This window comes from Sprattus sprattus (assembly GCF_963457725.1).
Source record: "Sprattus sprattus genome assembly, chromosome: 13".
Lineage (NCBI taxonomy): Eukaryota > Metazoa > Chordata > Actinopteri > Clupeiformes > Clupeidae > Sprattus > Sprattus sprattus.
In genome coordinates this window covers 24,963,012-24,989,201 of record NC_137911.1, presented here as the reverse complement: position 1 = coordinate 24,989,201, position 26,190 = coordinate 24,963,012, and the positions used below count along the sequence as shown (strand labels likewise).

The 26,190-nt window shown below is 45.9% G+C and overlaps 1 protein-coding gene across 1 annotated transcript in view; it reads right to left on the bottom strand.

The window, feature by feature from the left end:
- Positions 1–26,190, bottom strand: part of syne1b (spectrin repeat containing, nuclear envelope 1b) — a gene marked incomplete at its 3' end in the record, with an annotated part of 107,963 nt that overhangs the window by 64,232 nt on the left and 17,541 nt on the right. Inside the window, exons 10-50 of the mRNA XM_080850248.1 lie at positions 25,486–25,536; positions 25,027–25,059; positions 23,743–23,850; positions 23,280–23,417; positions 22,370–22,534; positions 22,054–22,166; positions 21,790–21,958; positions 21,212–21,344; positions 19,864–20,066; positions 19,269–19,433; positions 18,733–18,885; positions 17,784–17,927; positions 17,201–17,368; positions 16,389–16,547; positions 15,846–16,010; positions 15,579–15,713; positions 15,288–15,446; positions 14,754–14,962; positions 14,405–14,513; positions 13,967–14,131; positions 13,483–13,650; positions 12,582–12,761; positions 12,040–12,180; positions 11,578–11,738; positions 11,148–11,298; positions 10,620–10,847; positions 10,380–10,478; positions 9,228–9,415; positions 8,699–8,822; positions 8,422–8,588; positions 8,155–8,308; positions 6,953–7,596; positions 6,414–6,593; positions 5,805–5,955; positions 5,287–5,445; positions 4,944–5,126; positions 4,390–4,491; positions 1,984–2,187; positions 937–1,144; positions 468–580; positions 117–322 (exon numbers count right to left, since the gene is read on the bottom strand). Of these exons, the coding sequence (XP_080706374.1) occupies positions 117–322; positions 468–580; positions 937–1,144; positions 1,984–2,187; positions 4,390–4,491; positions 4,944–5,126; positions 5,287–5,445; positions 5,805–5,955; positions 6,414–6,593; positions 6,953–7,596; positions 8,155–8,308; positions 8,422–8,588; positions 8,699–8,822; positions 9,228–9,415; positions 10,380–10,478; positions 10,620–10,847; positions 11,148–11,298; positions 11,578–11,738; positions 12,040–12,180; positions 12,582–12,761; positions 13,483–13,650; positions 13,967–14,131; positions 14,405–14,513; positions 14,754–14,962; positions 15,288–15,446; positions 15,579–15,713; positions 15,846–16,010; positions 16,389–16,547; positions 17,201–17,368; positions 17,784–17,927; positions 18,733–18,885; positions 19,269–19,433; positions 19,864–20,066; positions 21,212–21,344; positions 21,790–21,958; positions 22,054–22,166; positions 22,370–22,534; positions 23,280–23,417; positions 23,743–23,850; positions 25,027–25,059; positions 25,486–25,536 (6,755 nt within the window). The remainder of the gene's footprint in view (positions 1–116; positions 323–467; positions 581–936; positions 1,145–1,983; positions 2,188–4,389; positions 4,492–4,943; positions 5,127–5,286; positions 5,446–5,804; positions 5,956–6,413; positions 6,594–6,952; positions 7,597–8,154; positions 8,309–8,421; positions 8,589–8,698; positions 8,823–9,227; positions 9,416–10,379; positions 10,479–10,619; positions 10,848–11,147; positions 11,299–11,577; positions 11,739–12,039; positions 12,181–12,581; positions 12,762–13,482; positions 13,651–13,966; positions 14,132–14,404; positions 14,514–14,753; positions 14,963–15,287; positions 15,447–15,578; positions 15,714–15,845; positions 16,011–16,388; positions 16,548–17,200; positions 17,369–17,783; positions 17,928–18,732; positions 18,886–19,268; positions 19,434–19,863; positions 20,067–21,211; positions 21,345–21,789; positions 21,959–22,053; positions 22,167–22,369; positions 22,535–23,279; positions 23,418–23,742; positions 23,851–25,026; positions 25,060–25,485; positions 25,537–26,190) is intronic.

Genomic DNA, 26,190 nt, shown 5'->3' with positions numbered 1-26,190 from the left:
GGAACATCAGCACTGCCTCCTGATGAGACTGTGCAGCGCTGCTCCGAGCCTCACCTGTGGAGTTCAGCGCTGCTACGGGCCTCACCTGTGGAGTTCAGCGCTGCTCTGAGCCTCACCTGTTGAGTTCAGTGGTGCTGCGCTCCAGGCTGATCTGGTTCTGTCTGCACTGCTCCACGTAGCTGTCCCAGTCCTGCTGGGCCGAGCTCAGCCGCATCTGCACCTGGCCTGCGCTGGCTTTGGGCAGGTGCAGCAGGAGCTTCTCCCCCTCCTCACACACCCGTGTCACGCGGCTCTCACCGTCCTCCACGCGCTCCAGCGCCCCCTTGAGCATGGGAGGGAAAAAACACACGCGCACCTCAGTACCTCAACACACTCCTGCGTCGTGATAGTGTGCTAAATGAACTGAACGTGCTTTAGATGTGGACATTATTCATGCCACCATTATGGGAGAGTAGAAGTTTTGGTACCCTGAGTTTCTGAAGTTTGCGCTCGAGGATGCTGATGTCCCCGGACTGGTCTGAACATTCTTTTACCACATCCCTCTGATCCGCCAGCCAGCCATGGAACTCCTGCACCAGATCTACAGACGACGGGTCAAGGATTGAAAGAGACAAGGAGGAAAAGGCAGAGTGAGATGGGGAAAAGCTTTCTAATCACACCTGTGAGACCCTGCCACAAGACCCTACTAAGCAGTGTTATATCACCTATGTGAAGCAGTGTTATATCACCTGTGAAAGTGTAAGAACTGTAATACCCATAATGCTTTGCAGGTAATGTTTTATATATACAAGAAAGGGAAAAAGAGGTCATTCGTTGGTGGCTGGAGTTTGTAGTAAACAGTCTTCTCAGTTCGAACTTGTGTGTCTGTGATTATTTATAATTCTACTACACCCAGAACCTATTCCCGAAGAGATTAAGGTTTACAAAAGCTCTCACCTGTGAAGCGCTGCTGCAGACAGTGCTGTAGGGAGCCCAGGCTGCGGCCGCACAGCTGGTTCACCGTCTCGTATCTCCTGATGAGGTCGGTGAGGGCCATGCCCAGGCCAGCCAGCTCCTCCGAGGGGAACTTCCTGCACAGGGCATTCAGGCTCTCCCGCGTGGAGTCGATGCTGTCCTGCTGGCCCTGCAGCTCCTTCTGCACCTCCTGTGTGAGGGGGAGAGGAACCACATCAGCTTTGAGGGGGAGAGGAACCACATCAGCTTTGAGGGGGAGAGGAACCATATCAGCTTTGAGGGGGAGAGGAACCACATCAGCTTTGAGGGGGAGAGGAACCACATCAGCTTTGAAGGGGAGAGAAACCTCATCAGCTTCGTTATGTTCAACACAAAGACAGACTAGTCCACAAGCCTTATTCCTTCGGACATCTCCCCTCTGTCAGATATATCAAGAGTTGTATTTATCTCACTGTGTCAAAAGGTATCTGTTTGGAAACGTGCCATTACATACTGATTTCACTTCAATATTTCACAATTAAATCTGTCAACTGCAGCAGAGACTCTGTTTTCTTTAAAACACAACTCTACTAGTACCTGTCCGATTAACAAGTGGGCAAACCATCATGATTAACAAGTTTGTCCTCCAAATAGCAAGTCAAAAGAGCACAAAATCTGAAGGCATTTTATTTCACGTAGGGGATCATTTCTGATAGCCCATAGGACAGGGTATAGTTACATTTTGGCAGCCTGATGAGAAAATGTAATTGTCCCGGGATGTCACTACAATATTGAGGTGGCCTGTCCCCAGGTGAACTTACTGTGAGCTGATATTTGATATTACATTAACCAAAGATCAAATGAGGTTGAATATATAACTGATAGAAACCAATTCATGGATTGAGGATTGAGACTGCTCATTCAAAGAAAACATTTTAACATTTCAACAAAGACAACTCTAAACACTACTGTTCATCTACAGCCCTTCCCCAGAAACCTTTAACACACAGCAGGATGCTGTCTTTACTTGTCTGAAGGGGCCTACAGTACCTTCACTCTGCTGATCTCCTCTGGGTCTCCCCTGCTAGGAGAGGCCTGCACTGAGTTCTCCACCGTCTGCAGCCACTCAGACATCTGGGAAATGAAGTCCTCCAGCTGCTTCTTCTGAGTGCAGAAGTCCCGCAGGTTGCTCCTGGACTGTTCACACAGCGTCCGCACGTGGTTGGTTTTCTTCCTCAGCTCCGCCTCCAGGACCTGTGTGATAAATTGCAACGGTTTCAGATAACTCAGCAGAGTACAAGTTATCAGCTGTAAGGTGCCGAGTTGTGTAAGTGCACGAATATATTTATTTATATATATATATATGTGTGTGTGTGCTTGCGTGTTTGTGCGTGTGTGTGTGTGGGTGTGTGTGTGTGTGTGTGTGTGTTTGTGCGTGTGTGTGTGTGTGTGTGTGTGTGTGTGTGTGCGCAGTGGCGGACCTACCATTAAGGCGAACTAGGCAACTGCCTTAGGCCCTCACCCAGCAGAAAGCCCACGATAAATTGCCCACCCAGGCACTGATGGGACGGCCTAAGTCCATAACCAACCGGCCCTCCCGCAGATATCGTCGGTTGCGACAGTTTTCCTTGCTTAAGCGAATACATTATATACCTGTCATGATAACCAACGGGATTCACTGTCTGCTATTTATACTACTCCTAGTGACCTGTATTCACACTCATGGTTACTATTGTCTTACTATTTTCTAATCTCCTCCGTCAGTCTTACTATGTTTATTTGTTATTAAATGTTAATCACTCTAGCCTAATACTTGCATGTCTCGCTCGTAGACACCTTTAACACCCCTACACACACACACACACACACACACACACACACATAATCACACACCCAGCATGCAACACTACCATTACCACTGATGTTTACACACCATCGTATGTTCTGTTCTGTTCATTTCTACAACAAAGTTCAAACCAGTGGCGGCGGACCTTAAGGGCGATTGTGGCGACGAACTGCTTTCAGGAAAAGGAGATTTTTTTCTCTGTCGGCGTACTAATTAAGATAAATTGACAACAAAACAATTAGGACTTCCTACACCAAATGTATCGATTCAACAGGTTTCTATAAAGGGTGGAACCCTACATCCAAGAATTGGAACGAAAGAAAATCATGGCTAGCACGCTGTGAAGTGGCTAACGCGGTCTGTATTTCTTTATTTGTAGGCTACCGCTGTCACTTTTCATAGGTTGTACAGTGTGAATGTTCGCTTTTTGCCCTAACACTGAGTTATTTTCTTTGTGAAGACTTAGTTAGCTTTTGTAAGCCAATACTTTCGAGATCAGTCAATAAATATAGTTGGTTTTGACTTATATGTTGCCCCCTTCTTTACGTTGTTACTGGACATTTATGTGTCCTGTAAAGCTATGTTGCATCATACAACATTTGAGACATGTGGATAATGAAAAAGTGGGATAATTTAATGCGGAGCCAAATCATGTTTGCTTATGAAGGCTCCTGAATGCAACTTTCTTCCATATAACTAGCTACTGTAGCTATGTAGGTAGAGGGGAAATATTTTGATTGTGTGCTGCCATCTACTATACAAAAAGGTATTGCTGTATGAGTTAATCAGCCTACAAAAAAAATGATATTGCTTAATGTAGGTCGCCCTAATCATTATCAAAAAAATGGTGTACTCTTTCTCTGCTGACATTTATTCCTAAAGGCTCTGTAGTTATACATATAGGCCTAACCATCTGATACTAGCCCAGAGTTAAGCATATTCATCTAGCAAACTATAGGCCCTACCTTCCTTGGAGTGTTACAATAGCCAGTATCATTTTATTCCATGTGTCCATCCAGGCAAATTTGTGGATCCAAATGTTATTAAAAAACATATATAATGTTATTTCTTTGTAATCATCCAAAATTATGTTAAGTGTATGGGTATTTTGCATACATTGAGCGGGCAACACGCCGTATATTAAGTGGGCCGCTCTGACAGACAACTCCCGGGCCACTTTTTCCCCCCAGTCCGCCCCTGCTTTGAGGTGGCCCTTTTTTTTTTGCATTAAAAGGACGGATGAAGAGGGCCCCTGGCTATGTTTTCGCCTTAGGCCCCCAAATGACTAGGTCCGCCACTGTGTGTGCGTGTGGGTGCGTGGGTGGGTGCGTAGGTGAGTGTGTGGGTGTGCGCGTGAGTGCGTGTGTGAGTGAATGTGTGCGTGAGTGCTTGGACGAGTGTGTGTTTGTGTGTGTGTGTGTGTGTGTGTGTGTGTGTGTGTGTGTGTGTTTGTGTGTGTGTGTGTGTGTGTGTGTGTGTTTGTGCGTGAGTGCGTGTGTGAATGAGTGTGTGCGTGAATGCGTGGACGAGTGTGTGTTTGTGTTTGTGTGTGTGTGTGTGTGTGTGTGTGTGTGTGTGTGTGTGTGTGTGTGTGTGGTTGTCATCCATACCTGTATCTCTGCTGGACTCTCCTGACTCCCACTGAGCTCCCTTAGCTCAGCCACTTTCCCCTGCAGATCCTCCACCTCTTGCTCCCGGCTCTCCACCTCCGCCTGAGTACACACACACACACACACACACACACACACACACACACACACACACACACACACACACACACACACACACACACACACACACACACACACACACACACACACACACAAACACACACACACACACACACACACACGCACACACACACACACACACACACAGCTCATCAAATCATGCATCTGTCTCCCTTTTCACTTCTTCATACATCCACACATTTATAGTGCGAGCTTATTCATCCTTACTGAAGAATATTACTACTGGCTCTCTACCTCAGCTTTTACTAACATAACTCTCAAGCTGGTCGGTGAGTACAAACACTTGACTGTAAAAAACAAAGAGCAAATATTAGTAATGTACTGTACACTTGTTTCTGAAACTGAATACAACATACTAGATGCCAAAAAAATAATATTGTGTTACATGTGTTTACTAAATGTGCATCACGTGCCTGTATCTCATTGAGCCTGCGGTCGGTCTTCTGACTGTCGTCCAGGTGGCTGAGGCTCTCGCTGAGCTCAGAGACTGAGCAGGTAGACCAGCTCTCCAGCTCCCGGCCCACCTTAGCGATGTGCTCCCACAGCGCCAGGCTCCGGCTCAGGACGGCCATGTTATCCTCTACCCTCTCAGACACCTGAGGGAGACACAACGGGCACCTCACACATCACCTAGCAACAGAACATGCCCAGAACAATCACAGACCAATGCACCATGCCAAGGTTGTTTTGCTTCCGTTTTTTTTTTTTGTGTGTTCTCAGCTTGTTGTAATCAGACAATGTTGAAGTGCCACTCACATCCAGCCAGCGGTCCACGAAAGCCTCCATATCCTTCTTCACAGACTCGCTCTCACAATCCGGAACGTTCTTCAGCTCTGCCAGCAGCTTTTTGCCTTTGACTGAGAGGAGGTCGAGCTTGTCCTGGTGGGCAGCCAACTCCGTTTTCACAGCCTCATGCTGTGCCAAACAGGAGAACACAACATCACCATGTCTGTTCCAAACAAATTTGCCACTTGGCGTAAACCAATTTGTAATCCAAGCAGCTTCAAAATGCCAAAGAGAATGAGTGGAGGAAATATATCTGGTATTTTTAAATTAACATATTTGTGGATGACCTTGGCATTGCCAGTTTCGTGATACACCACAGGAGCTACAGGTACAATATTTACAGCTTTAACTATGTTTTAACTATGTTTTTTTTAGTTTTGTTTTTTTACCTATGTTTTCACTGTAGCACTCTGAGATTCAGATGAATGTAGAGTGCGCTATAAATGAAATTCATTATTATTATTATTCAGCTCGTGAAGAGCATGTACCCGAGACAGAGATCTCCTGGTGCCCTCGCGTTCACTGAGAGTGGATCTGAGCTCAGCCACTGCCTCAGCACTCTCCACCACACCGCTGATGGTGGCCTTCAGACTCTGGAAGTCCTTCATGAGCTCCAGTAGGGCACCGCACTGCTCCTGCCTGTTCAGTCAACACATGAAGAACATGTTATTTTCTGCTCATCACTAGAAAGAGGTAAATGAGTTTGACTCAAACAGATGTAAGGTGTTCCACTTAACCCCGGAAAAGCATATTTTGATGTCGCCAGTTGTTCAATAGAAACCGAATCTAAATCTAGCTCCTGTGATGATGATGTTGATGATAGTATTTAGTTGATGACAGTACATGTATCTAGCAATGAATTACTACTACTCTTGTACGAAATGTGCTATATAAATAAAGTCTTACTTACTAGCAATGAATTACTAACAGTTACAGACAGATAATTTGCATACAAATCCAGCTGAGTGGAACCCAGGATCATCAGACTATATTGAGACGTGTTGTACATAACTGTAGTTTAGCATTTAATTTAGCACACCATTAACCAAGTCTAGTTTGAAAGCTTTAAGCACGACCAGATCATCAGGTTTCTGTACCTCTCAGTGATGAGCTTCTGGGTCTCTCCCCAGGTGGTCTCCAGCAGGCTGACCTCCCTCCGCACTTCCCCAGCCAGCTCTGCATCCCTCTGGGCCAGCTGCTGACCCTTCTCCCTTAACCACTGCTCTTCATGCTGGTGCGACTGGAGCTCTTCCTCCAGCTGCAGGAAGAACCGCAGCCTATAGTGCAGAGAGAGGGGGTCACTCTATATTTATATATTGTTGGAAAACTCAGGCCATGTGAGCTTCAGGTTCATCAGCTGTTATCTTTGGACCATTTATTAAATTAACAACATTAATATAACGTAAATATACTTAACAAAAAAATCAATAGACAGACAAAATGAGACCTCTTTGCCATTACTTTCAAAATACATGTAGCATGTCACACCATTAGGATCCATCAGGATCCATCAGGGAACTTTTTATTTCCTGAGTGTGTAACCTGTCAGCGTGGGCTTCAAACCTCTGCTGCAGGGCTTATAACCTGTCAGTGTGGGCTGCAGGACGTGTAATGTGAGTCAGCGTGGGCTTCTTACCTCTGCTGCAGGGCTGTGACGCTGGGCTCTCGGAGGCCCTGCTGCTCGGCCTGCTGCTCCAGGTCCTCCACGCTCTTGAGCAGCTGTTCCCGGCGCTGCCTGAAGGCCGTCCACAGCGCCCCCAGCTCCTCCGCCTCGCTCTGTTTGGCCCCCAGCTGGCTCCGTACGGCCTCCAGCTCAGCCCCAAGCAGATCGGCCAGCGCCCGGCACGTGGTCCTGGCCCCCGCCTGACCTCCCCCTCCGGCCCCGTCACTCAAGTGCAGGTGGGCCTTGCAGAGGCTCCCGTCCAGGCTGACGGCCAGCGCCTCCAGGCGTGAGATGTCGGGCACGATGGAGGCCAGGTCCTTCTGCAGCTCCTGCACGCGACTGCGCTCCCAGCTGCCGGCGCTGTCCACCGTCTGCCTGAGGCTGCGCAGGACGCCAGCCGCCACCCCGCGCGTCTGCAGGAAGGCCTCCAGCCGCTGCAGGCTCTCGGCAGCCAGCTGCAGCTGCTGCTGTGTGTCCATGTAAGGCTGCAGGCCGCCCTGCCACTGAGCCTGCAGCAGCTGGAGGCTGCGGGGCTCGCAGGAAGAGGCCAGCTGGTCTCGTTCCTTCTGCAGACGCTCCCGCTCCGACGACTTCTGCCGGACAGTTTCCGCACGACCCTGTAGGCAGCAAGTTATCCGAGTGAGAATCCTCTGTTGTTGTCCTCAGAGAGGACCAACTAACCTATCCCTTCCACACTAACTCTCATTGAAAGTCGCATTGACTCTCAGTCCAATAAAGAGATGCAAAGTGACATTAATACATGTGTGGTGTAGATTTGTTAAGGTAGGTAGGTATGTTTAAGATATTTATGTTCAGCTGTGGCATCTATCTCATGTGACTTAAGATCACAAAACACTGGGAACTTCCTGGTTTAATAATGGTTTCATAGAATACTTTGCATTAGATTTCCACAGTGATTACCATTTAACTGACTTTACATTACATCTTTAGTTTCTCTTCACAACACTGACCTTCACCACACGTTTGCTATCATTATTAGATAAAATATATAACTGTAACCATTAATAAATAACTTATATTATATTATTATCATAAATTCTGCATGGCCTCCCCTTTATGTTTCGTTCATGGAGCCGTGATCGTTACAACAGTACCTCAACTTTCTGGTTTAATAATGGTTGCATAGATTACTTTGCATTGGATTTCCACAGTACCTCAACTTCTGCTCTGGCAGGCTGTAGGTCTGTGATGTTGATCATCAGGGGTGTGTGCAGGGTGGAGGCGAAGGCCTGCGCCCAGCGGGAGAAGCCTTGAAGGCCCTGCTCAAGGTGCTCCACCTTGGATAGCTGTTGCTCCACCAGCTGGGTCCTGGAGAGGGAGAAAGAGATTCAAGATGGAGGACAGCCACAAACCCTAGCTGACCTTAGAGTGATATTAAAATATATGAAGTCATCAGATGTCTTAGCATTGATGGGGCTAACCTGTTAGCTAGGGCTGTACTCTGGGAGCTCCATCTCTGTTGCAGCTGGCGCAACTCCTCTCTGAGGGCCTCCACTCGCTCCTGGGGTGCTGTGGGGTACAGCGCCTCCGCCTGGGTCCCCAGCTCCTTGTGCAAAACCTCCAGGTTCTTCAGCTCTGAACGCAGGTGCTATGGGACACAGCATTGGCTCAGCATCAGTAGAGGAGATACTGATGGAACAAAGCAAGGCATGAGGAGAGTAGCAGTAGAGGTCTGCCACGTCAAGTCTGCTTGTTTACCTGCACGTCCTGAAGATCACTCTGAAGCTTTGACTTGTCTGCGGGGAGCAGCTGATCCTCAGTGCCGCTGAGCTGTTCACATCTTTCTAGAAGGTTCTGAACAGTGGTCCAATCCTTCTGATACCTGACAGAGATAAGACACAGAGCATTTGTACGGCATCAACAGAAACTGCTCACAATCTAACATAAACTGATCAAAATATGAAACCATATACGATGTCTCTATCTTGTATATCTTGTGTTTCTATCATGTTTCTCCCTTGTAGTAAAGGTTTTGGCCCCCATTTCTCCACAGATGGGCTATACTGAAAACTGACAATGGCTTAAGGCCGAAACGCGTCTGTGCAAAATAAACTGGTCTTATTATTAAGGAGAAAAGCTTGAGAGTGCGGTTTTCTTTTACTCGTAACCGAAAACGCATTTATATTTTTTTTGAAGTACAGCGCTCCTATCCCTACCCATACTGAAAAGATCAACGTGAAATGACTTTGACACCCAGTGGAACAGGAGCATAGGTTCTTGGCCTTACTTTTGCCAGAGACCCAGCACGTTCTCCAGGCGGTTCTGCATGTCCACGGCCTGCTTCAGGCTCCTCTCATGAGTCCGCTGGAGCTCCTGCATCAGCTGCTCCGCCCGCTCACGCTCGCTCAGGCGCCGGGCGGCCGTGCTGAGGGACAGCAGCGCCCCCCTCTGTTTCTCCAGAGACTGACACACATCCTGAAAGACCGAGGAAGCAGGGAACACAGGCGCAGAGAGATGTTAATAAGTGCAGAGAGGACCACACAAGTAGCTGATGGGGAGAGCAGATAACTGGGAAGGAAACAAACTAGACTCTATAAAGGGGTTTCAATAAATATAAAGCCTCTGACAAATGCCTGAAATGACCACAGCAACTGAATGATATAGGCATCCTACATGCCTTAGAGTTATTTCTGCTCGTGCTGTTATTTTTATCAGTCAGTAGGTGAGAGAGGGTAGACAGTTGTGGAAATGCAGCCTGACGCAGACAAACAGGTACAAAGTCAGGTCAACACTAACATAGACAGTACCATAAACCATAATCATTACCATGTGCTCTTGAAGAGTGAGGTACGTGTAATAAACATTACCATGTGCTCTTGAAGAGTGAGGTACGTGAATTAACATTACCATGTGCTCTTGAAGAGTGAGGTACGTGTAATAAACATTACCATGTGCTCTTGAAGAGTGAGGTACGTGAATTAACATTACCATGTGCTCTTGAAGAGTGAGGTACGTGTAATAATCATTACCATGTGCTCTTGAAGAGTGAGGTACGTGTAATAATCATTACCATGTGCTCTTGAAGCATGATGTACGTGTAATAAACATTACCATGTGCTCTTGAAGCATGATGTACGTGTAATAAACATTACCATGTGCTCTTGAAGAGTGCGGTACGTGTAATAATCATTACCATGTGCTCTTGAAGCATGATGTACGTGTAATAAACATAACCATGTGCCTTTGAAGAGTGAGGTACGTGTAATAATCATTACCATGAGCTCTTGAAGAGTGAGGTACGTGTAATAAACATTACCATGTGCTCTTGAAGAGTGAGGTACGTGTAATAAACATTACCATGTGCTCTTGAAGAGTGAGGTACGTGTAATAATCATTACCATGTGCTCTTGAAGAGTGAGGTACGTGTAATAAACATTACCATGTGCTCTTGAAGAGTGCGGTACGTGTCTGAGGAGGAGCCACAGGATGTCACAGGCCTGCTCACTTTCTCCTGCAGGCTGCTGATGGCAGCTCGTACCTTCAAGTAAACAACGTTCATTACCCACAATCATTTAAAATACTGTGTCCATACAGACATACATGCCTGTGTTAAAATGTATAGCTGTTGATGATACAACACAGGGTGCTGCTAAAAATATAAAGGCGTATTGATATATACCTCTTCAAGGCTGGCGTTGAACTTCTGCTGTTGGGTGTGGCTCTCTCCGAGTTGACCATTCACCTGTTCCACATTCTCCTTAAGCTCCTCCCAGTACCTGCCAATCTGTGTTAGTCTGGCTTTGATTCGTGCCGACTCCCCTGACGACAGGAACTGACCCAAGCCCTGAGACTCGGTCTCCAGTTGAGAGAAGACCTGCCCTTTGTCCTGAACCTCCGACTCCACATCCTGACAACCAAAGACAGCAAAGCACATTATACCTTCTCATTCTAATTTGTGAGCAGTTTTAGGAATGAAAACATTACCTTTATTACCATTACCTATATTAATCATTTTCTTTCAGGTAGGAAACTATAGGAACTAATACTGTTGTCTATTTGAAGACAACAGTATTACAAATGTAATGGGAATTCAGATCAGTACCCCAAAAGCTAGACAGTGAAGGAACCAGCTAAGGCAGCTAAGTATCATCATTCACTACAGAATAAAAGCTGGGAATACTCAGCTGTCCTCTATTAGAACATGTACCTTCACTGCCTTAATCATGTCCTCCAGTGGCAAGCCTGAGCTCTTCAGTTTCTCCAGTTCTTTCTCCTTCACAGAAATCCACGAGGAGAAGGCTTCAAACTCCTTTCCAAATGAATCCCACTGCGTCTTCATATTCTCAAGGGTCTTTACACTAAGGGAAAAAGCAGTACAATAACTTTAATATATCCTGCAGTAGCCACTGTAATGCAAACACTCAACTACTGTGAACTGATGAAGTTACAAATAAAGAAAAATACAATGTATGCTAAACAGGATCCAAAAGGTCTTCAAACAAAACCATCTGAAATTAACTACTCTTGTGCTTCAGTCAGGAAACTCTGCCTAGCCTTAGCTAGTGGGCCTAGGCAGTAGTAAACCAGTCTGATTCATATCAAATTGCCTTGAATGTTTGATAATGTTTGATAATTACTCTTTGTTGAGTTGGGTCCGGGCCTGTTCCAGCTGCAGGCTGAGTGTGCGGGCACGCTCCTGCAGCAGAGGCTGGTTCTGTGGGCCCAGCTGGATCTCCTGAGCTTTCCTCAGCAGTGATCCCACCACTGATGCCTCCCGCTCACTCTGCTTCAGTAGGTCCTGGGAGAACACACACACACACACACACACACACACACACACACACACACACACACACACGCACACACACACACACACACACACACACACACACACACACACACACACACACACACGCTTTATGGTGATGACAGTATCAATATTTCTATTTGCACGCATACACAGACAGAGCACTCCAGTTTGACCACAACAATGCATAGGCAAGGAAAGCACTTGCACACAAACACACACACACACACGCACAACACACACACACAAACAAACAATCTATGCACCACACAGACACACTCTGACGCCTTACCTGTGCCCGTTCCAGCTCTGCAGCGAGACTCTCAGGGCTGCTGTAGGTGTGCTCTCTCTCTGCCACTGAGGATGCTCGGCTCACAAACTCCTGCACTGCCCCCTGCTGGCTGTCAAACTCCTGCCAGGCAGTCAGAGATTCCTGAAGCACAGGAGCAAAATACAAAAGGTCACTACTGGAATCTTTATTCACACCAAAATTAAAACTGTAGACTTTTGTGTGGGTGTGGGTGTGGGTGTGGGTGTGGGTGTGGGTGTGGGTGTGGGTGTGGATGTGAGTGTATGTGTGTGTGTGTGTGTGTGTGTGTGTGTGTGTGTGTGTGTGTGTGTGTGTGTGTGTGAGAGAGAGAGAGAGAGAGAGAGAGAGAGAGAGAGGAATAGAGAGAGAGAGAGAGATATATGGGTTTACCATGTCTACAATATAAAAGAACGACTCAATGAACAGGATTTGTTTGAGAAAAGCATTTTACAGTTAATTTCAGTGTGCAAGCTAAAACAACTGGTTCAGCTGCTATGCGATGACGTGACCAGTACTCCGTTTACCTGTAGAGTGTGCTCATGAGACTCCATGGTCTGTTCCATTCTGCTGAGAGTGTCCTGCAGCTGCTGTAGGTCGTTATGGAGGGAGTCTCTCATGTCCTCATCAATCTGCAGATGCTGCCCCCTGCTGGCCAGCTGCTGCACATCTCTCCTGTGCACCTTCACACGGCGCAGCTGCTGCTGCTTGGCAAGAAAAAAAACACCTTACTAATGCTTCACAGGAGAATCACAACTAATATACCACAGCACTACAGACCAACTGTTCACAGAATTACCACTGTAAAAGGAGATATTGACAACAGCATAACTCAATAATGCTCAAAAATGTTAGACAATTATCACTACACACCCTCTGCTGTTTGTGGAAGAAAAGAGTATATTGCCACAGCTTTATTGCAATGCTTTTGGAGGAACAAGATTACTGCAGTGTAACCATTACTCAACTTTGAATACAGGGCTCCCACAAAGATGTGACAAAGATAAATTGAGACAAATGATGTGTACAGAGAAAAATTGTTACTATTAAAGGAGAGTCTGCAGGAATAAACAGAAACTAGGAGTCAGTTCCTGTTTTGAAGGCAGAAAACCCCCTTTCATTACATTCTTCTGCACTTTATCAATACTATGGTTGCATATGACAAAATAATGGTGATCGACTGTCCTACTGTCATAGCTATGTAGCAGGGTGGTAGGATAGAGTTGCCACATCTGTTGTATTTGCCTTTTCAACCTCACCCAAGCTTCCTCCTCTCTGCTCTGCTCAAATCTGACTGATTCAGGTCACTTGGTTTCCATTTTGGCTCACAGATGCATTTCGCTCACATTCGTTGCTTTATTTAGAATGAAATACTGTGAACCTGACATTGCACGACGTAGCACAGATGATTCTGTCAGGGGCAGTCACCTGGTGCATGAGCAGCATCTGCTGAGCCTCTCTGACCGTCTCTGCATCCAGGATCTTTGCCGCCTCCGTCTGCAGCTCCTGCTGACCCTGGACCAGCTCCTCCAGTGCCGAGCGCACCTCCTGCTGGAACTGCACACAGTCCCCCACGGCCAGCAGCACGCGCTCAGACTGGGACAGAGGAGAGAGCAGAGTTTGTTTATTTGATGAAGAGGGACAGCGTACATTAATAAACATTAAAATGTAAATGCACCCAATTGTAGCCAAAAGGAGCAGAGTGCACAGGACAGGCACGCTTAGAATGAGCAGCACATTATGGAGAAAGCGAGTATGCAGTTCAACACAAATTTAATGAGATATTATATGAGAATAAGTGCTAATAGCCTACAACCATTATAAGGATTTCTTTTCACTTATGATGAATGATATTGATGACTGAAATAAGGCCTTATTGTTATATGGCACTGTGCATCAGCAGGTTGCTTACTTCCATGAGGGAGGTGAGAAGGCCCTTGAAATCAGAGGAGAGCTTGCTGAGGGAGTCTCCATGCCTCTCTGTGTCTGTCTCCCAGCAGAGCTCCGACAGGGCGGCCAGCCGAGCCTTCAGCCAGCCCACGTTCCCCTCCTGCAGCTCCGCCTCGCTCCGCAGAGCCTGAGGAGGAGCACAGGGAGACGTCACACACAAACACACACACAAACACACACACACACACACACACACACAAGCCAACAGGAGAAAGCTCTCTCCTTCTGCAGCTTAGCCTGAGAACCACAAAGGGAGCCACGATACCATAGACGCATATATATGCACAGGCATACTTACACATGGATGTATATACGTACATACATACAAAAAAACACACATGCATAAATACAAATACATCAGAAATAAGGTAAGTGGTACAACCAAAACATTGGTACTCACCTCTATGTTTGATTTGACCTGTCCATATTTGATGGGGTCTTTGACTCTGTTTCTCAGCAGCCTGAGTTGACTCTCTTTGGAGGAGAGCCAGGAGGAGAGCTCAGAGAACCTGTAAAAGCCAGATCCATTTTATTACTGAGGGCTCTGCCTGGCTTGAGCTGATCCAGACAATAAATGCAAAGGACAGCAAAGGAGAAAAATCAATGATCAGTGGAAGCGATATTTTTGATTATGCTGCAGAAAACCATAAACTCAGTTCAAGCAATATTTTGTATTATTCTGCTGGCATACAGTACATCCATCCATCCATCAATACATACATCCGTACACTGTTACTCAGTGTCCTCACCTGGAGTTGAACTCTTTCCATTTGTCTGGATGCTGCATCAGTTTCTCATGTGTGGCCTGGATCTCCTCTTTGACCTCAGCGAACGTGAGGCTGGAGGACTCCAGGACCTGATGGGCCTGGTCGCCTTCCGGAAGTTTCTGACAGAGCTCATCCATGTGCTGCAGCCGCTTCTCACAGAGCGCCTGAGGACCCTTCTCCCTGAAGAAGGCCTGTGTAAAGACAACGAGCCACACACAAGAAATAGACACTGCATTTAGTTCTCCTCTGAGCTATTATTTCAAACAGGCTGTAATTGTTTCGAACATCGCACACAGTGTTTTGGAGGTGTTTACTGAAATAACCACTCCAGTAATTGCACCCTATCAGCCCCAGGAAGTTCTTTTAATTGCTGCCTAATTGCCCCCTTAAATGTTCCAATAACAATCCAAATAACAACCCCCCCCCCCCCCCCCCCCCAGCCCAGCCCAGCCCAGCCCAGCCCAGCCCAGCCCAGCCCAGCCCAGCCCAGCCCAGCCCAGCCCGGCCCAGCCTTACCCTGTGCTCTCTGATGAGCCTCTCACTGCCCACCCCCGGCACGCTGCGGTTCTCCCGGGCCAACTCCGCCTGGCACTCCTGTAGCGAGCTCATCAGACGGCCCCGCTCCACCTCCACCTTCAGCTGCAGCAGGTGGTACGGCACCTCTGTCTGCAGGTCCTGGGGGACATCCGCACCGAGATATAATGAGGCTCATGTTCAAGACAGACGGGGACAACAACTCGGCTTAATAATGGATGAGGCTCTGGTGTGGGTGTAGTGAGTGAATGAGCGGGCGTGTTGAACACTGACCTTCCACTGCTTGTGCAGTGTCCTCACAGTCTCCTGGAGGCTCTGCTGCTCCTGCTCCGGCAGTATGTCTGTCAGCTCGTCGCACGCCTTCAGGAAGGCATTCAGAACCCTCTGGTCCAACTGCCCAAAGAATTCCTGCATCGATAAAATGAAAACATGACTAAAACATCGAACCCTCATACACTATACTTACATTTAAGCAGTTTGCTTGGTGAGTAATAAATGTTTTTTTTTCTGAAGCGGACTATTGTCGACTGTCCTCCTCACCGTGTGTTTTTTCAGCAGGTCCTCTGGGTTTCCCCTCTCGGTCATGGAGGTGCGGGCCATCTTCAGCACCTTCTCCAGCTCCACACGTGACTCCTCAAAGCGCTTCATCAGGCTGCTGTTGGCCTCTACATGCTTCTTCCACTCAGTGGTCTCCTTTATCATAGCCTGGAGGGACATCAAAAGACATTTAAGAGTAGAACACACACACACACACAGACACACACACACAGACACACACACACACACACACACACACACACACACACACACACATCTGCTGATTATAATAACACACACATTCCCATACCATCTCTGAGAGCCAACCATGCCGTTCTGGTGTACCAAATAGAAAGCTGTATCCCATGATATATACCTGAGGAAAAGCCTCAACTATCTTACACCTGAAAGGTAGCCCCTCCCATTCAGTCATAATTACCTGAACAGCCAACTGTCCTCTTGTATACCTGAGGGAAAAGCTCCACGCTTTTGGTACACCTGAAAGCTTTCAGGTAAAGCCCAGATAAGCCCCTCTTAGCCCCGTACCTGAGAGGAAGCCTGTAGCTCAGCCACCCTCTTCTGCAGCAGGGAAGTGTCCAGGTGACGGAGAGTCTTGCTGCCGGCCAGCACTCTCTGGATGATCTGATGGTTCTTGTCGATCACAGTCAGACACTTCTTACAACTCTGCTGATAGGTAACCAGCTCCTAATGGCAGAAGGAACCGAGTGCTTTAATATTTACTTCAGATTCCACTTCAGATGTCCATGATTGAAGGCAACGGGTTAAACAGTATAATAACACCTTGACTATTATTTTATAGGTGGGTGTAAAAGAGTGGGTGTCCTTGTTTTTTTTAATTTTCAAATAGTGGAGCTTATGAAGGAGTCAGTTTTGGCCTGGTACCCCCTTTCATGTCATTATATCCTGCAGAATAAGACCAAGTTCCTAATGTCAGTGAATGTTATCAAATCACCTCTGAAAAACAGATTAATCTTTATTGCCTCTGGGCCTGTTTAGGCTGGTTTGCTCTGTGTGAAACATAGATTCATTTTAATTTAGCTGCGATGCACCCACAAGAACAGAGCATAAGACCGGGCTTACAGCCCTTTAATCTGCAGGAGGAGTAAACTTGGACAGTGCTCAGTCACCTGACACTTCTTTTTTTTAAAGATTTGTTTTTGGCTTTTTTATGCCTTTAATTGATAGGTTAGTGAAGAGAGGGACACGAAATGAGAGGGCGAAGAAGTGGGGAGTGAACTGGAGAAATGACATTGGGCCGGATTCGAACCCTATCCTCCATGGGCGTCAAGCCCGAATGTGGACGAGGCTACTGTGTGAGCTAGCGTGCCCCCCCTCACCTGACACTTCTGCTTGAAGTCCCCAGCACCCTCGGGCTCCCGGGCAGAAGTGATGCGGCTGGCCTTCTCCAGCGCCTGGTAGAACCCTGTGATGTTCTTCTCCATCTCCTCCAGTGGAGCCAGCAGCACCTGGGCCTCCTTAAGCAAGGGCACGGAACGCTCGCGCACCTGAGGAGGACCACATGGAGGGAAGAGTCAGAGGGGAGAATGGTCTTTTGACCTCCCATAGCAGGAAGGGGAAGGTTCCCAGGGGCTTTGTACATGATGAACAGACAGTTCTTAGAAACTCTCTCCAAGAAAACAGAGCGAAATTAAATATTTATTGAGAGCGTGGGAAGTAATAATAGCTCTCTACAAGAAAGGTCTGTACCTACAAGAGGAGAGTGCAGGACCTGATGGCCCTCTATTTTAATAGTTTGAGAGGGGAAAATATAACTACAAGGAGAACATATGAAAAGAAGATTGGAAATATACGAGTGAGAGGAAAGGAAGGAGGAAGAGGAGAGAATAGAATACTTGGAGATAAAAAAAGAGACTTCTGTTCTCCAGGGAATAGAGAAGGGTGGCTGCTATCCCTACCAACCTGGCATAGCTGCTCTTTCAGGGTAGTCAAGGCGGCCAGCATTTGGTTGATCTCCTCTTGGGGAGTGTCTTTGGTCAGCTGCTGGGCTTTACGAGTGGCGCTCTTATACTGCGCCTCCATGGGAGCCGCCTTATGCCTGATGTCCTGCTGTGGAAGAGCCCAACATGGGCCAGACAGATCAGGATGGGTCTCAACATAAAGTAATAACAAAAGGGTTACACAGAATGACACACACAAGGAACACAAGGGCGTAAGTCTAATCATGATTGGCCTCAGATGATGTCATTTCTTTACCAACAGTGAAAAGAGCAGTAAATAACATGGGGCAATGACCATAAGAGTGGATATCTCTATCAAAGTGGATATCTCAAAACAATATCAATCTAGTTTTGTATTAAATTCAGATAATGAAAATGCTTGTTGTGTTGCTAGGTTATATACTTATTGTATTACCCAAGCTGTCTCAAAACCAGCTGTCAGCATGATTGAATGGTACCTGGAGGTGTAACAAGCTTATACGACTGGTGCCAGCATAGGCAGACTCCAGAAGCTTTAATAACCAACAAATTATAGAGAATCTATGGCTTTTTGTGCCTGAGCAAGGGATGGGTGTTGTTGTATACACCCAAAACCATGTGACTTAATTAGTTTGGGGAATTTGATTTTCAACAGGAAATAATGAAGCTAAATGTGAAAATGGGACAAGGAAAAAGGTGACTTGTGTGTGTGTGTGTGTTTGTATGTGTTTATGTGTGTGTATGTGTGTGTTCATCTATGCGGAAGCTCACCATCATAAAATTCCACTAACAGCTACTGCTACAAAGTCATGAGGATCACTACTGGAAAACACATATTCGGAGGCTTTCCAGTTCTGGCAACTGAAATGGAGAGGGCATGCCATATGCCACATTATGTGCTATAATCCACAGTTTAGCGAGGCGTACACTACCTCAACATCCTGCAGAAATGTCCTAATGTTCAGGAAAGACACTTGCACTGGAGTGTTGAGTTTTTCATTGGCTGCGTCCACGTAGGCCTTCAGCATGGAGAGGCTCTCATCGTAGTCTTTCGTCAGCTTGTCCACCTCATCCACTCTTGCATACTGCAAGGCAGAACCAGATGCCTGCTGCTTTAATGGGTATGTGCCACTGCCAAACAATGTGCTCTTCACTAACTTACAGATACACATGAACCTAAAAAGTTTACCGTGCAACCAATCTCAGCATTTCTTTGACATACAACTCTACATCTATAATACAAATAGCATCCCATTTCTAACGTGTCAGCCACATACTGTATATCTGACTACTTTGACCATACTGCAATAACTCTGAAAACTTTATTAGACTTTTTGTATAACAGTCACATTGTATTGTACATAATGCTTGTGTGTCACTTTGATTTAAAATTAATAATCTGCCAAATTAATAAATTAGGCTTAATGAGAGAAAGAATACTGAAAAGTGAGATTTGTTATGGGCGTACATGTTTGACTTGGACAAAGAGCTCCCTCCATCTCCCATTGAGCAGCAGGAGCTGTTGTTTTAGGTCCCGAGAGACTGTCTCGTCGCACGTCTCAATGAGAAAATTCCCTGCGTCATTCATGTCCATGTGTTGCTGGATCCAGTGGGGAAGGTTCCGGAAGAATTCCTTTTATTGAAGAATGAAAACCACACAGGGACATTAGCATGTGATTTGCATAGCATTCTAAAAAGAGCAAATTGTGACTGTATTTAGATCCCAGTGTCATTAACTTTCACAAAGGTACTTCACAAAAAGCCTGTCAGCTGATCTATTTATGGAACAGTCAGATGGCTCTATCTACGATCCAACACCGGGTTTCTTTAAACAATTTCACAAAAAGGACACACTGAATTATTCCAGTGAGAAGGGCGGATTCACAGCCCTCAGAGTTCAAAACTGAGGCAGAATTACAGGAGGTTATGAAACCATTATGACCTTTTCCAAACTGGGATATGGCATAAGTACTCCATAAAGCCAACTATGCCAAAAAAACATTTCTGGAGGGTCTCCAGAAACCAATTGTTTCACAGCGGGCGGTTTTGGGTCTTTCCCTCACCCGCTTGTGGCCCTCGGACTGGTTGAGCATCTGCTCGCCGTCCTCGAGCCAGGCCTGCAGGCTGGCCACAGTGCCGCTGTACTTCTCCCAGTTGGAGAGCACCTCCTCCAGCATGCTGCGCACGCTGCGCACCTCCACCGCCAGGTTCCTCCATTGCGCCGTGGCCTCACACAGGAACTTATTCACGCCCTCCCCCTCCTCAGCTGAGGAAAGACATATCGAGGTGAATCACTCATCAAGCCACAGGACACGTTATCATATTATGCAGAAAACAAGAGGTGCACCAGGACTGCCACTGGTGTCCTAGTGCTGGGCTGATACTAGTACAGAAATACTTCTGTGTCGTGTATACCAGGGCTCTGGGTATAGTTTAAGGTATTAGGGTTTGGCGTTTTACACAGTTTGAAGATCAGTGCCTAGAGCTGAGACAAGTGCTAAACAAGAACTTATGCCTGTAGAGTGGAATATATTAGAAATATACGGGTAAACTACCTTTTCTGAACTTGTTAAATATCTTGTGCTCAGTAACTAGATGGAGGTAGCAGTGCATTAGAGGTGGCCGCAATTAATATTGAATCTTCTTTATTTGTTTTTATAGGGGGTCTTAACAGTTCTATGGGTGACATGACACAGCAGTCCATCAGTGAACCTCACAGATGTCTCAAGGATGTCTCAACTGAGTGATCAAATTTGCTCCATAGATAAGAGGTCTCAAACCAAAACTGTATTTCTGTTTAAGCAAGCATGAGGTCATCACAAGGGAAGTCCCTGTTTTATGCCGTATGCGGTAGAAACTTGTAGGACGTTTTTACCAGCACTGGCTTCAGCATCTTCCATATCTTTTAGAAACTTCAATTGATTCAGAAACTTGTCAATTTTTGGCCAATTTTATGTCCAAGGTTATGTGTACCACATTATGTGCTTGCAAGTGCACCGTGCACAAAGGCCAACAGTAAGTAATCTGTAGCTGTTCCATAAACAGTTAGCTGGAGACCCCCATCCCAGGTGTTAGAGAGTGCAGTCATTACAGAGAAAAGGGTGGTATTAATTGATTTTCTTTCTCACAGATTTTAATGAAGAGCTGAGCCTGCAAGGTCAGAGAGACTACTGGTACCCTACATCCTACAGACGTTTTATTTAGCGCTATGCTAACTTACCTCTCCTACTGTTCTTAGTGCCTACAACATGAAACGGACAGTTAGCCTGTCTCCTACATGAGGCTGAAAAATAAAACATTTAATTTCATCTCACACTCACGAACAGAAGGAAACAAATGCTGTTATTGGACGTCCAGAGATAATTAGCAATACTGAGTAGCAAACACTCACATACACATGCTCATACACACAGTGTTTACTGGAATAGAAAATGTAGGCCAGCTTACCTGTGTTGTCAGATTTGACAAAGACATCAGCAGCTTGTTTCAAGGACCTGAATGTTGTCTCGTATTGCTCAAAGAACTTGTGGCCCTCTATGAAAGCCTGTTAAGACAACCCAGACAGAAGAGATGAGGGAATGTTCTACTGGTCCTAAAAACCCAGTTCTGTCATCTGTTCATCACACAGCTCTGTCGGCACTTATCACTAACAGTTAGACTTAAGGCAAAGATATATCACAGATATCCAGAGGATGAGCAGAGACTCGCAAAAATAATTTCACTCTTCACTAAAATTATCTTTCGGCAGCTTACAGTTTATTTAGCAACTAGCACTGTGGAAGGAGAGGGCATTAAAGATCCTGATGCGTTTAACTGAACTGATCTGCATTGCTGATCACATCTTTGTTACAGGTGTCGGGTCTAAGGTTTAGATTGTTTGGTTCTGGAAACATGATAGTTCTGTAGAACACAGGCTGGTGGTGAGTTTGTCTTTCAGAGGTCTATCAGCGAGTCTACGAGGGAGGTGGTTGTCAGGGTGGTGAACTCACAATGTAATTCTGAAGCAACAGCTCCACGGAGTCTCTTCGGCCGTACTTCACGATCCAGGTCTTCAGCTTTGACTCAGCCAGGATCAGGAAAGCCATCAGACGGTACTTCATTTCCCAGAATTCCAGTTTAATCACATGCACGTGAGATGAAGTGGACACATAATTAAACCTGTAACAGATAACCAGAAGTTGTACATCAGATATCCATTTCCATGTTCCTCTGTCATTCCACAGTCCATTAACAAGCCTCAGATATCACCAGACCTCTCGGCCAGGTCCTGCAGCTGCTCGTGGGGGACCGGGACGCCATTGACAGATCGGTCCTTGTGGATCTGCTGGAAGGCCTGTCTGTGGCCCTCTAGGTTCTTCAGCACCTCCTACAAACACACATGCACATTCAACACGTCAAGAAATATCCGCACAAATATATACATTGAAGCACAAATGCACAATAGAGGACATTCCGTATGGGAAAACTATGAAATACTGTATGACAATTAAGAGCGCAAGACATTTTCACATTCATGTGCCAATTTATCCATGACATGGATTTCTTTCCAGAGTGTTCTCCATAACATACTCTGTGCTGCTCCAGTTTCCTGTGTATGACGTTGGCGGTCTCCTCATGTGCCTGCTGCAGGGGTATGTCCTCCCTCAGGGCGATCTCTGCCCGGTGAAGCCACGCCCCTATAACTCCCAGAAGCCCCGGCAGGGACTTGTCCAGGTGGATGTGCCAGTCCAGTAGCTGCAGAGGTGACAAAACAGCACAGCTCATTGTTAATTTATTTTTATTTATTTTTTAAGTTTTATCACAGATACAGAGGAACAGAAAAGTAAACACACAGACATTGACAAAAAATAATAATACAAAGACAAACAAAAAAGAAAACATTAACATACTGGATTGCATTGTTTTCACAGAGTTATCATGTATTGCTCAGTTACTTTTGTGTTCATTCGTAGATCACGCAGCAATATTGTTTCTCCCACATGTCTAATCTGATTCAGTGCCTCTGGTTGATGGCTATTTTGTATTTCCCAATACCCCACTGCCCCAGTGAGTCAACATCACAGTCGCGGCCAAACAGAGATGAAGCCAGAAAGCCTGCTCTGTCACATCATGTTATGTGGACACATACCAAAAAATGGTTTGACAGTGTGTATGAGACTATGTGTGTGCATGTGTGTGTGCGTGTGTGTGTGTGTGTGAGTGTGTGTGTGTGTGTGTGTGTGTGAGAGTGTGAGAGTGTGTGTGTGTGTGTTGTGTGTGTGTGTGTGTGTGTGTGTGTGTGTGTGTGTGTGTGTGTGTGTGTGTGTGTGTGTGTGTGTGTGTGTGTGTGTGTATGTGTGTGTGTGTGTGTGTGTATGTGTAAGTGTGTGTAAAAGTCTGTGTGTGTGTGTGTGTGTGTGTGAGAAAGAGAGAAAGAGAGAAAGAGAGCGAGAGAATGTCTGTGTGTAAGTGTTTTCTGTCTGCATTTAAAGGTTCTTACTCTAGCTGCCACTCTCTCCCAGGACTGTTTGACCAGTGCCTGGTCCACAGACAGCTTCCCGTCCCGGTGCACAGGCAGCAGCAGTGACTCTGTCTGCCTTTTCTTCATCTCGTACTGAACTCGGAAGCCTTTGAACGCCTGTAACACAACCCAGAAACAAGAACCAATCAGCTCCTCAGTCAACCAGAGACGAACCCTGAAAAGACACCTCATCACAACAGATGGTTCAAGTTCCGACAGACATTAAGATAAACAGGAAATGGAACAATGCACAGTAAAATGGTCAGGTCAAAGTGAAATATGTCATCATTTGTCATCATAATGGTTTTGCACATTAGATGCTAAACGTTGTCTCAGTACTTGTACTCTGTGCAATGACAATAAAGTTGAATCTCATCTAATCTAATATAGATTTAAGGTACCAGTTTCTTACAGTGCATTAGCTGCCATTGGTCTGACTCACCTGGTACTTTTCGGCTAGGCTCCCCTCAGCCCCCTGGACCCTGAGGATGTCCCTCTCTAGTTGGTCCAGCCAGTTCTTCAGTTCCCTCAGAACCCTCCTCTCCTCTCTCTGAGGGGGAAACAGAGAGCGATCAAGGGAGAAGAGAGGATGGAGAGAGAGAGGTGAGAGATCCATCACTTTTTATCACTCTGCTCTCAACTGCACAACACATGTGCCACTACAATCACAACAAACACAGGACAAGGAATACTCAAGCGACAAACATGGAGGCTGTGACTGAGACTTATAGAAATCTATAGAAAATATATCTATAGAAAATGACAAAGGAAGAGAATACAGATACAAACCCTGCCTACAAACCCATGAACACTAAATTGACAGTGGCTCTGTAATTTAATGTCGGACATCACCAGAGTTTTATAAGCTTTCATATTTCATGGCATTGATGATATGTGAGGCTACCTAACTGAGAGGTTACTCACAAATAATGTTTCGGGGCGAAGGGGGGGAGGGGGGGGCGGGGGTGTTTCTCAACTGGTGGGTCGCAGAGAGTGTCTGTTCCTTCAGAATGACTTTTGTCGAAAATATGTACATAGCTAGTAGCTTTAATTTTGAAGCGGAGTCTTCTCGGTTTTCATTCCTTAATCACACAGGGAAAAGGGGAGCTCTAGGAAAAAGGCGAAAACTGTTCTGCGCGAGCGGCAGATGCATAGGCTAGGCTAGGCTACTGTAGAGAGTTTAAAGTGTTGACTGGAGCAGTGGTGTAATGTGGGAGGGGCGAGCTTCACCTTACTAACTGTCTATAGGGATGCCGCTGGTGGACTAGTTGAATGTGTTTGAATTTATAATGCTGTTAGAAAAGTAAAATGTTTAGTAAATTACTGTTGGTATATTGCTGGGTGACATATTTTCTCATAATTTGCCGTTAGCACATGACAGAGATTTGTCAAACGAGCTAATTTGATGAAGAATATAACGTGACGTTTGTAACATTAAGTTGAGCTAGAGGTGAAGCTAATAGTCCCCAGATAACTCAACAGTGTGGTTAAAAAATGTTTTACTCTTTCTCATTAGACTACGGCTAATGTGCTATGAACGCAGGGATAAAAGTAGGCCCTACGTTTATGTTTATATTTTTATGTTTCTGCTTATTTTATGGTTTGAATTCTATCAAATGTAGGTGGCAACTTAATGACCATGGGAAACTGTGTGTCCAAAGGTCCAACCAGTTGAGAAATACTGTTCTAAAGCCTTTACCTAAAATATGAACTCCATAGAACATACCTCAAACATTAGCTCTACATCCTGTGGATCAAACTGTCCAGGAAAGCACAGAGACACACAGAGAGACGCAAACAACAACACAGTCCAGGCGTTAGCAGTGAGAAGGAAAGAAGTAATGCAGAAAGAAAGCTGCACTGCAGTTTTTTGAATGTGTCTGAAACGACAGACCCACTTTGCAACCAGCACTGTTTTTTTTTTTTTTTTTTTTAAATCTGCATAGCTACATCATTACCACACACGCACCCCACAGCATCTCTTTGAGGTAAACACAAGAGCTCACTATGGCCCCCCGTCCTCATTAACAGATGAGTTATGGGTGGAGGACGGGCCCCGTGCAGGTGTGTGCTACTGCGGGAGCATGTGGTTATGATGTAGCAGCAGCAGGAGTGGCATGGAGGCAAAGTGGGAGCGCACACAGCACTCAAGCTCATGCCGGCTACAGAGAGCTCAGCCCCTTACCTGCAGCGTGGGGATAGAGAGAGCAAAGGTTGGAATGGAGCGCAGAACCAGCTACACACACACACGCACACACACACAGACACACACATACGCACACATACATACACGGACACGAGGGAGGGTGAGAAAGAGATGAAAGATGGAGTGAGTGTGTTACGGTGCTGTTGATGAAACCATGTGGCCTACTTCTGAGTTAGACGAGAACATCATAACTTCTATGGAATTACAGTGCGGTGAAAAGTAGCACATCAGCGTAAGCAACCAAAGCATTAGCATGTGAAGACAAGCACATACAGCAGAGTACAAGTGCAATACATCACAAGCCCATTAATGCAGGAGTGATGCACAAAAAGTGGTGTACATACTATTTGTGTGGCCATGTTGGTCTTTTGGTTATCATAGTTCATTATAGGACTAAAATAAGAGGTATCCATATGCTGTAATGGCCTGCTGCTCACCACTGGCTTTAACTCAGGGCCAGTTCTTAAAACTGGTTACCACCTATTAACCCCTTTTGCCTAATTGCCCCAGGGATACTGTCCCTATAAAATGCATCCTGGCTATAATTAACAGACAGTAATAGGTTGTAATAGCATATTGTCAGCATTGTGAACACTGTGAACTTAACACTGCCCGACCATGACAAATGAATGTGTTTTTAGATGTGAGAGACAGGTGGTTGGAGCCAATAGGACGAGTGGGATG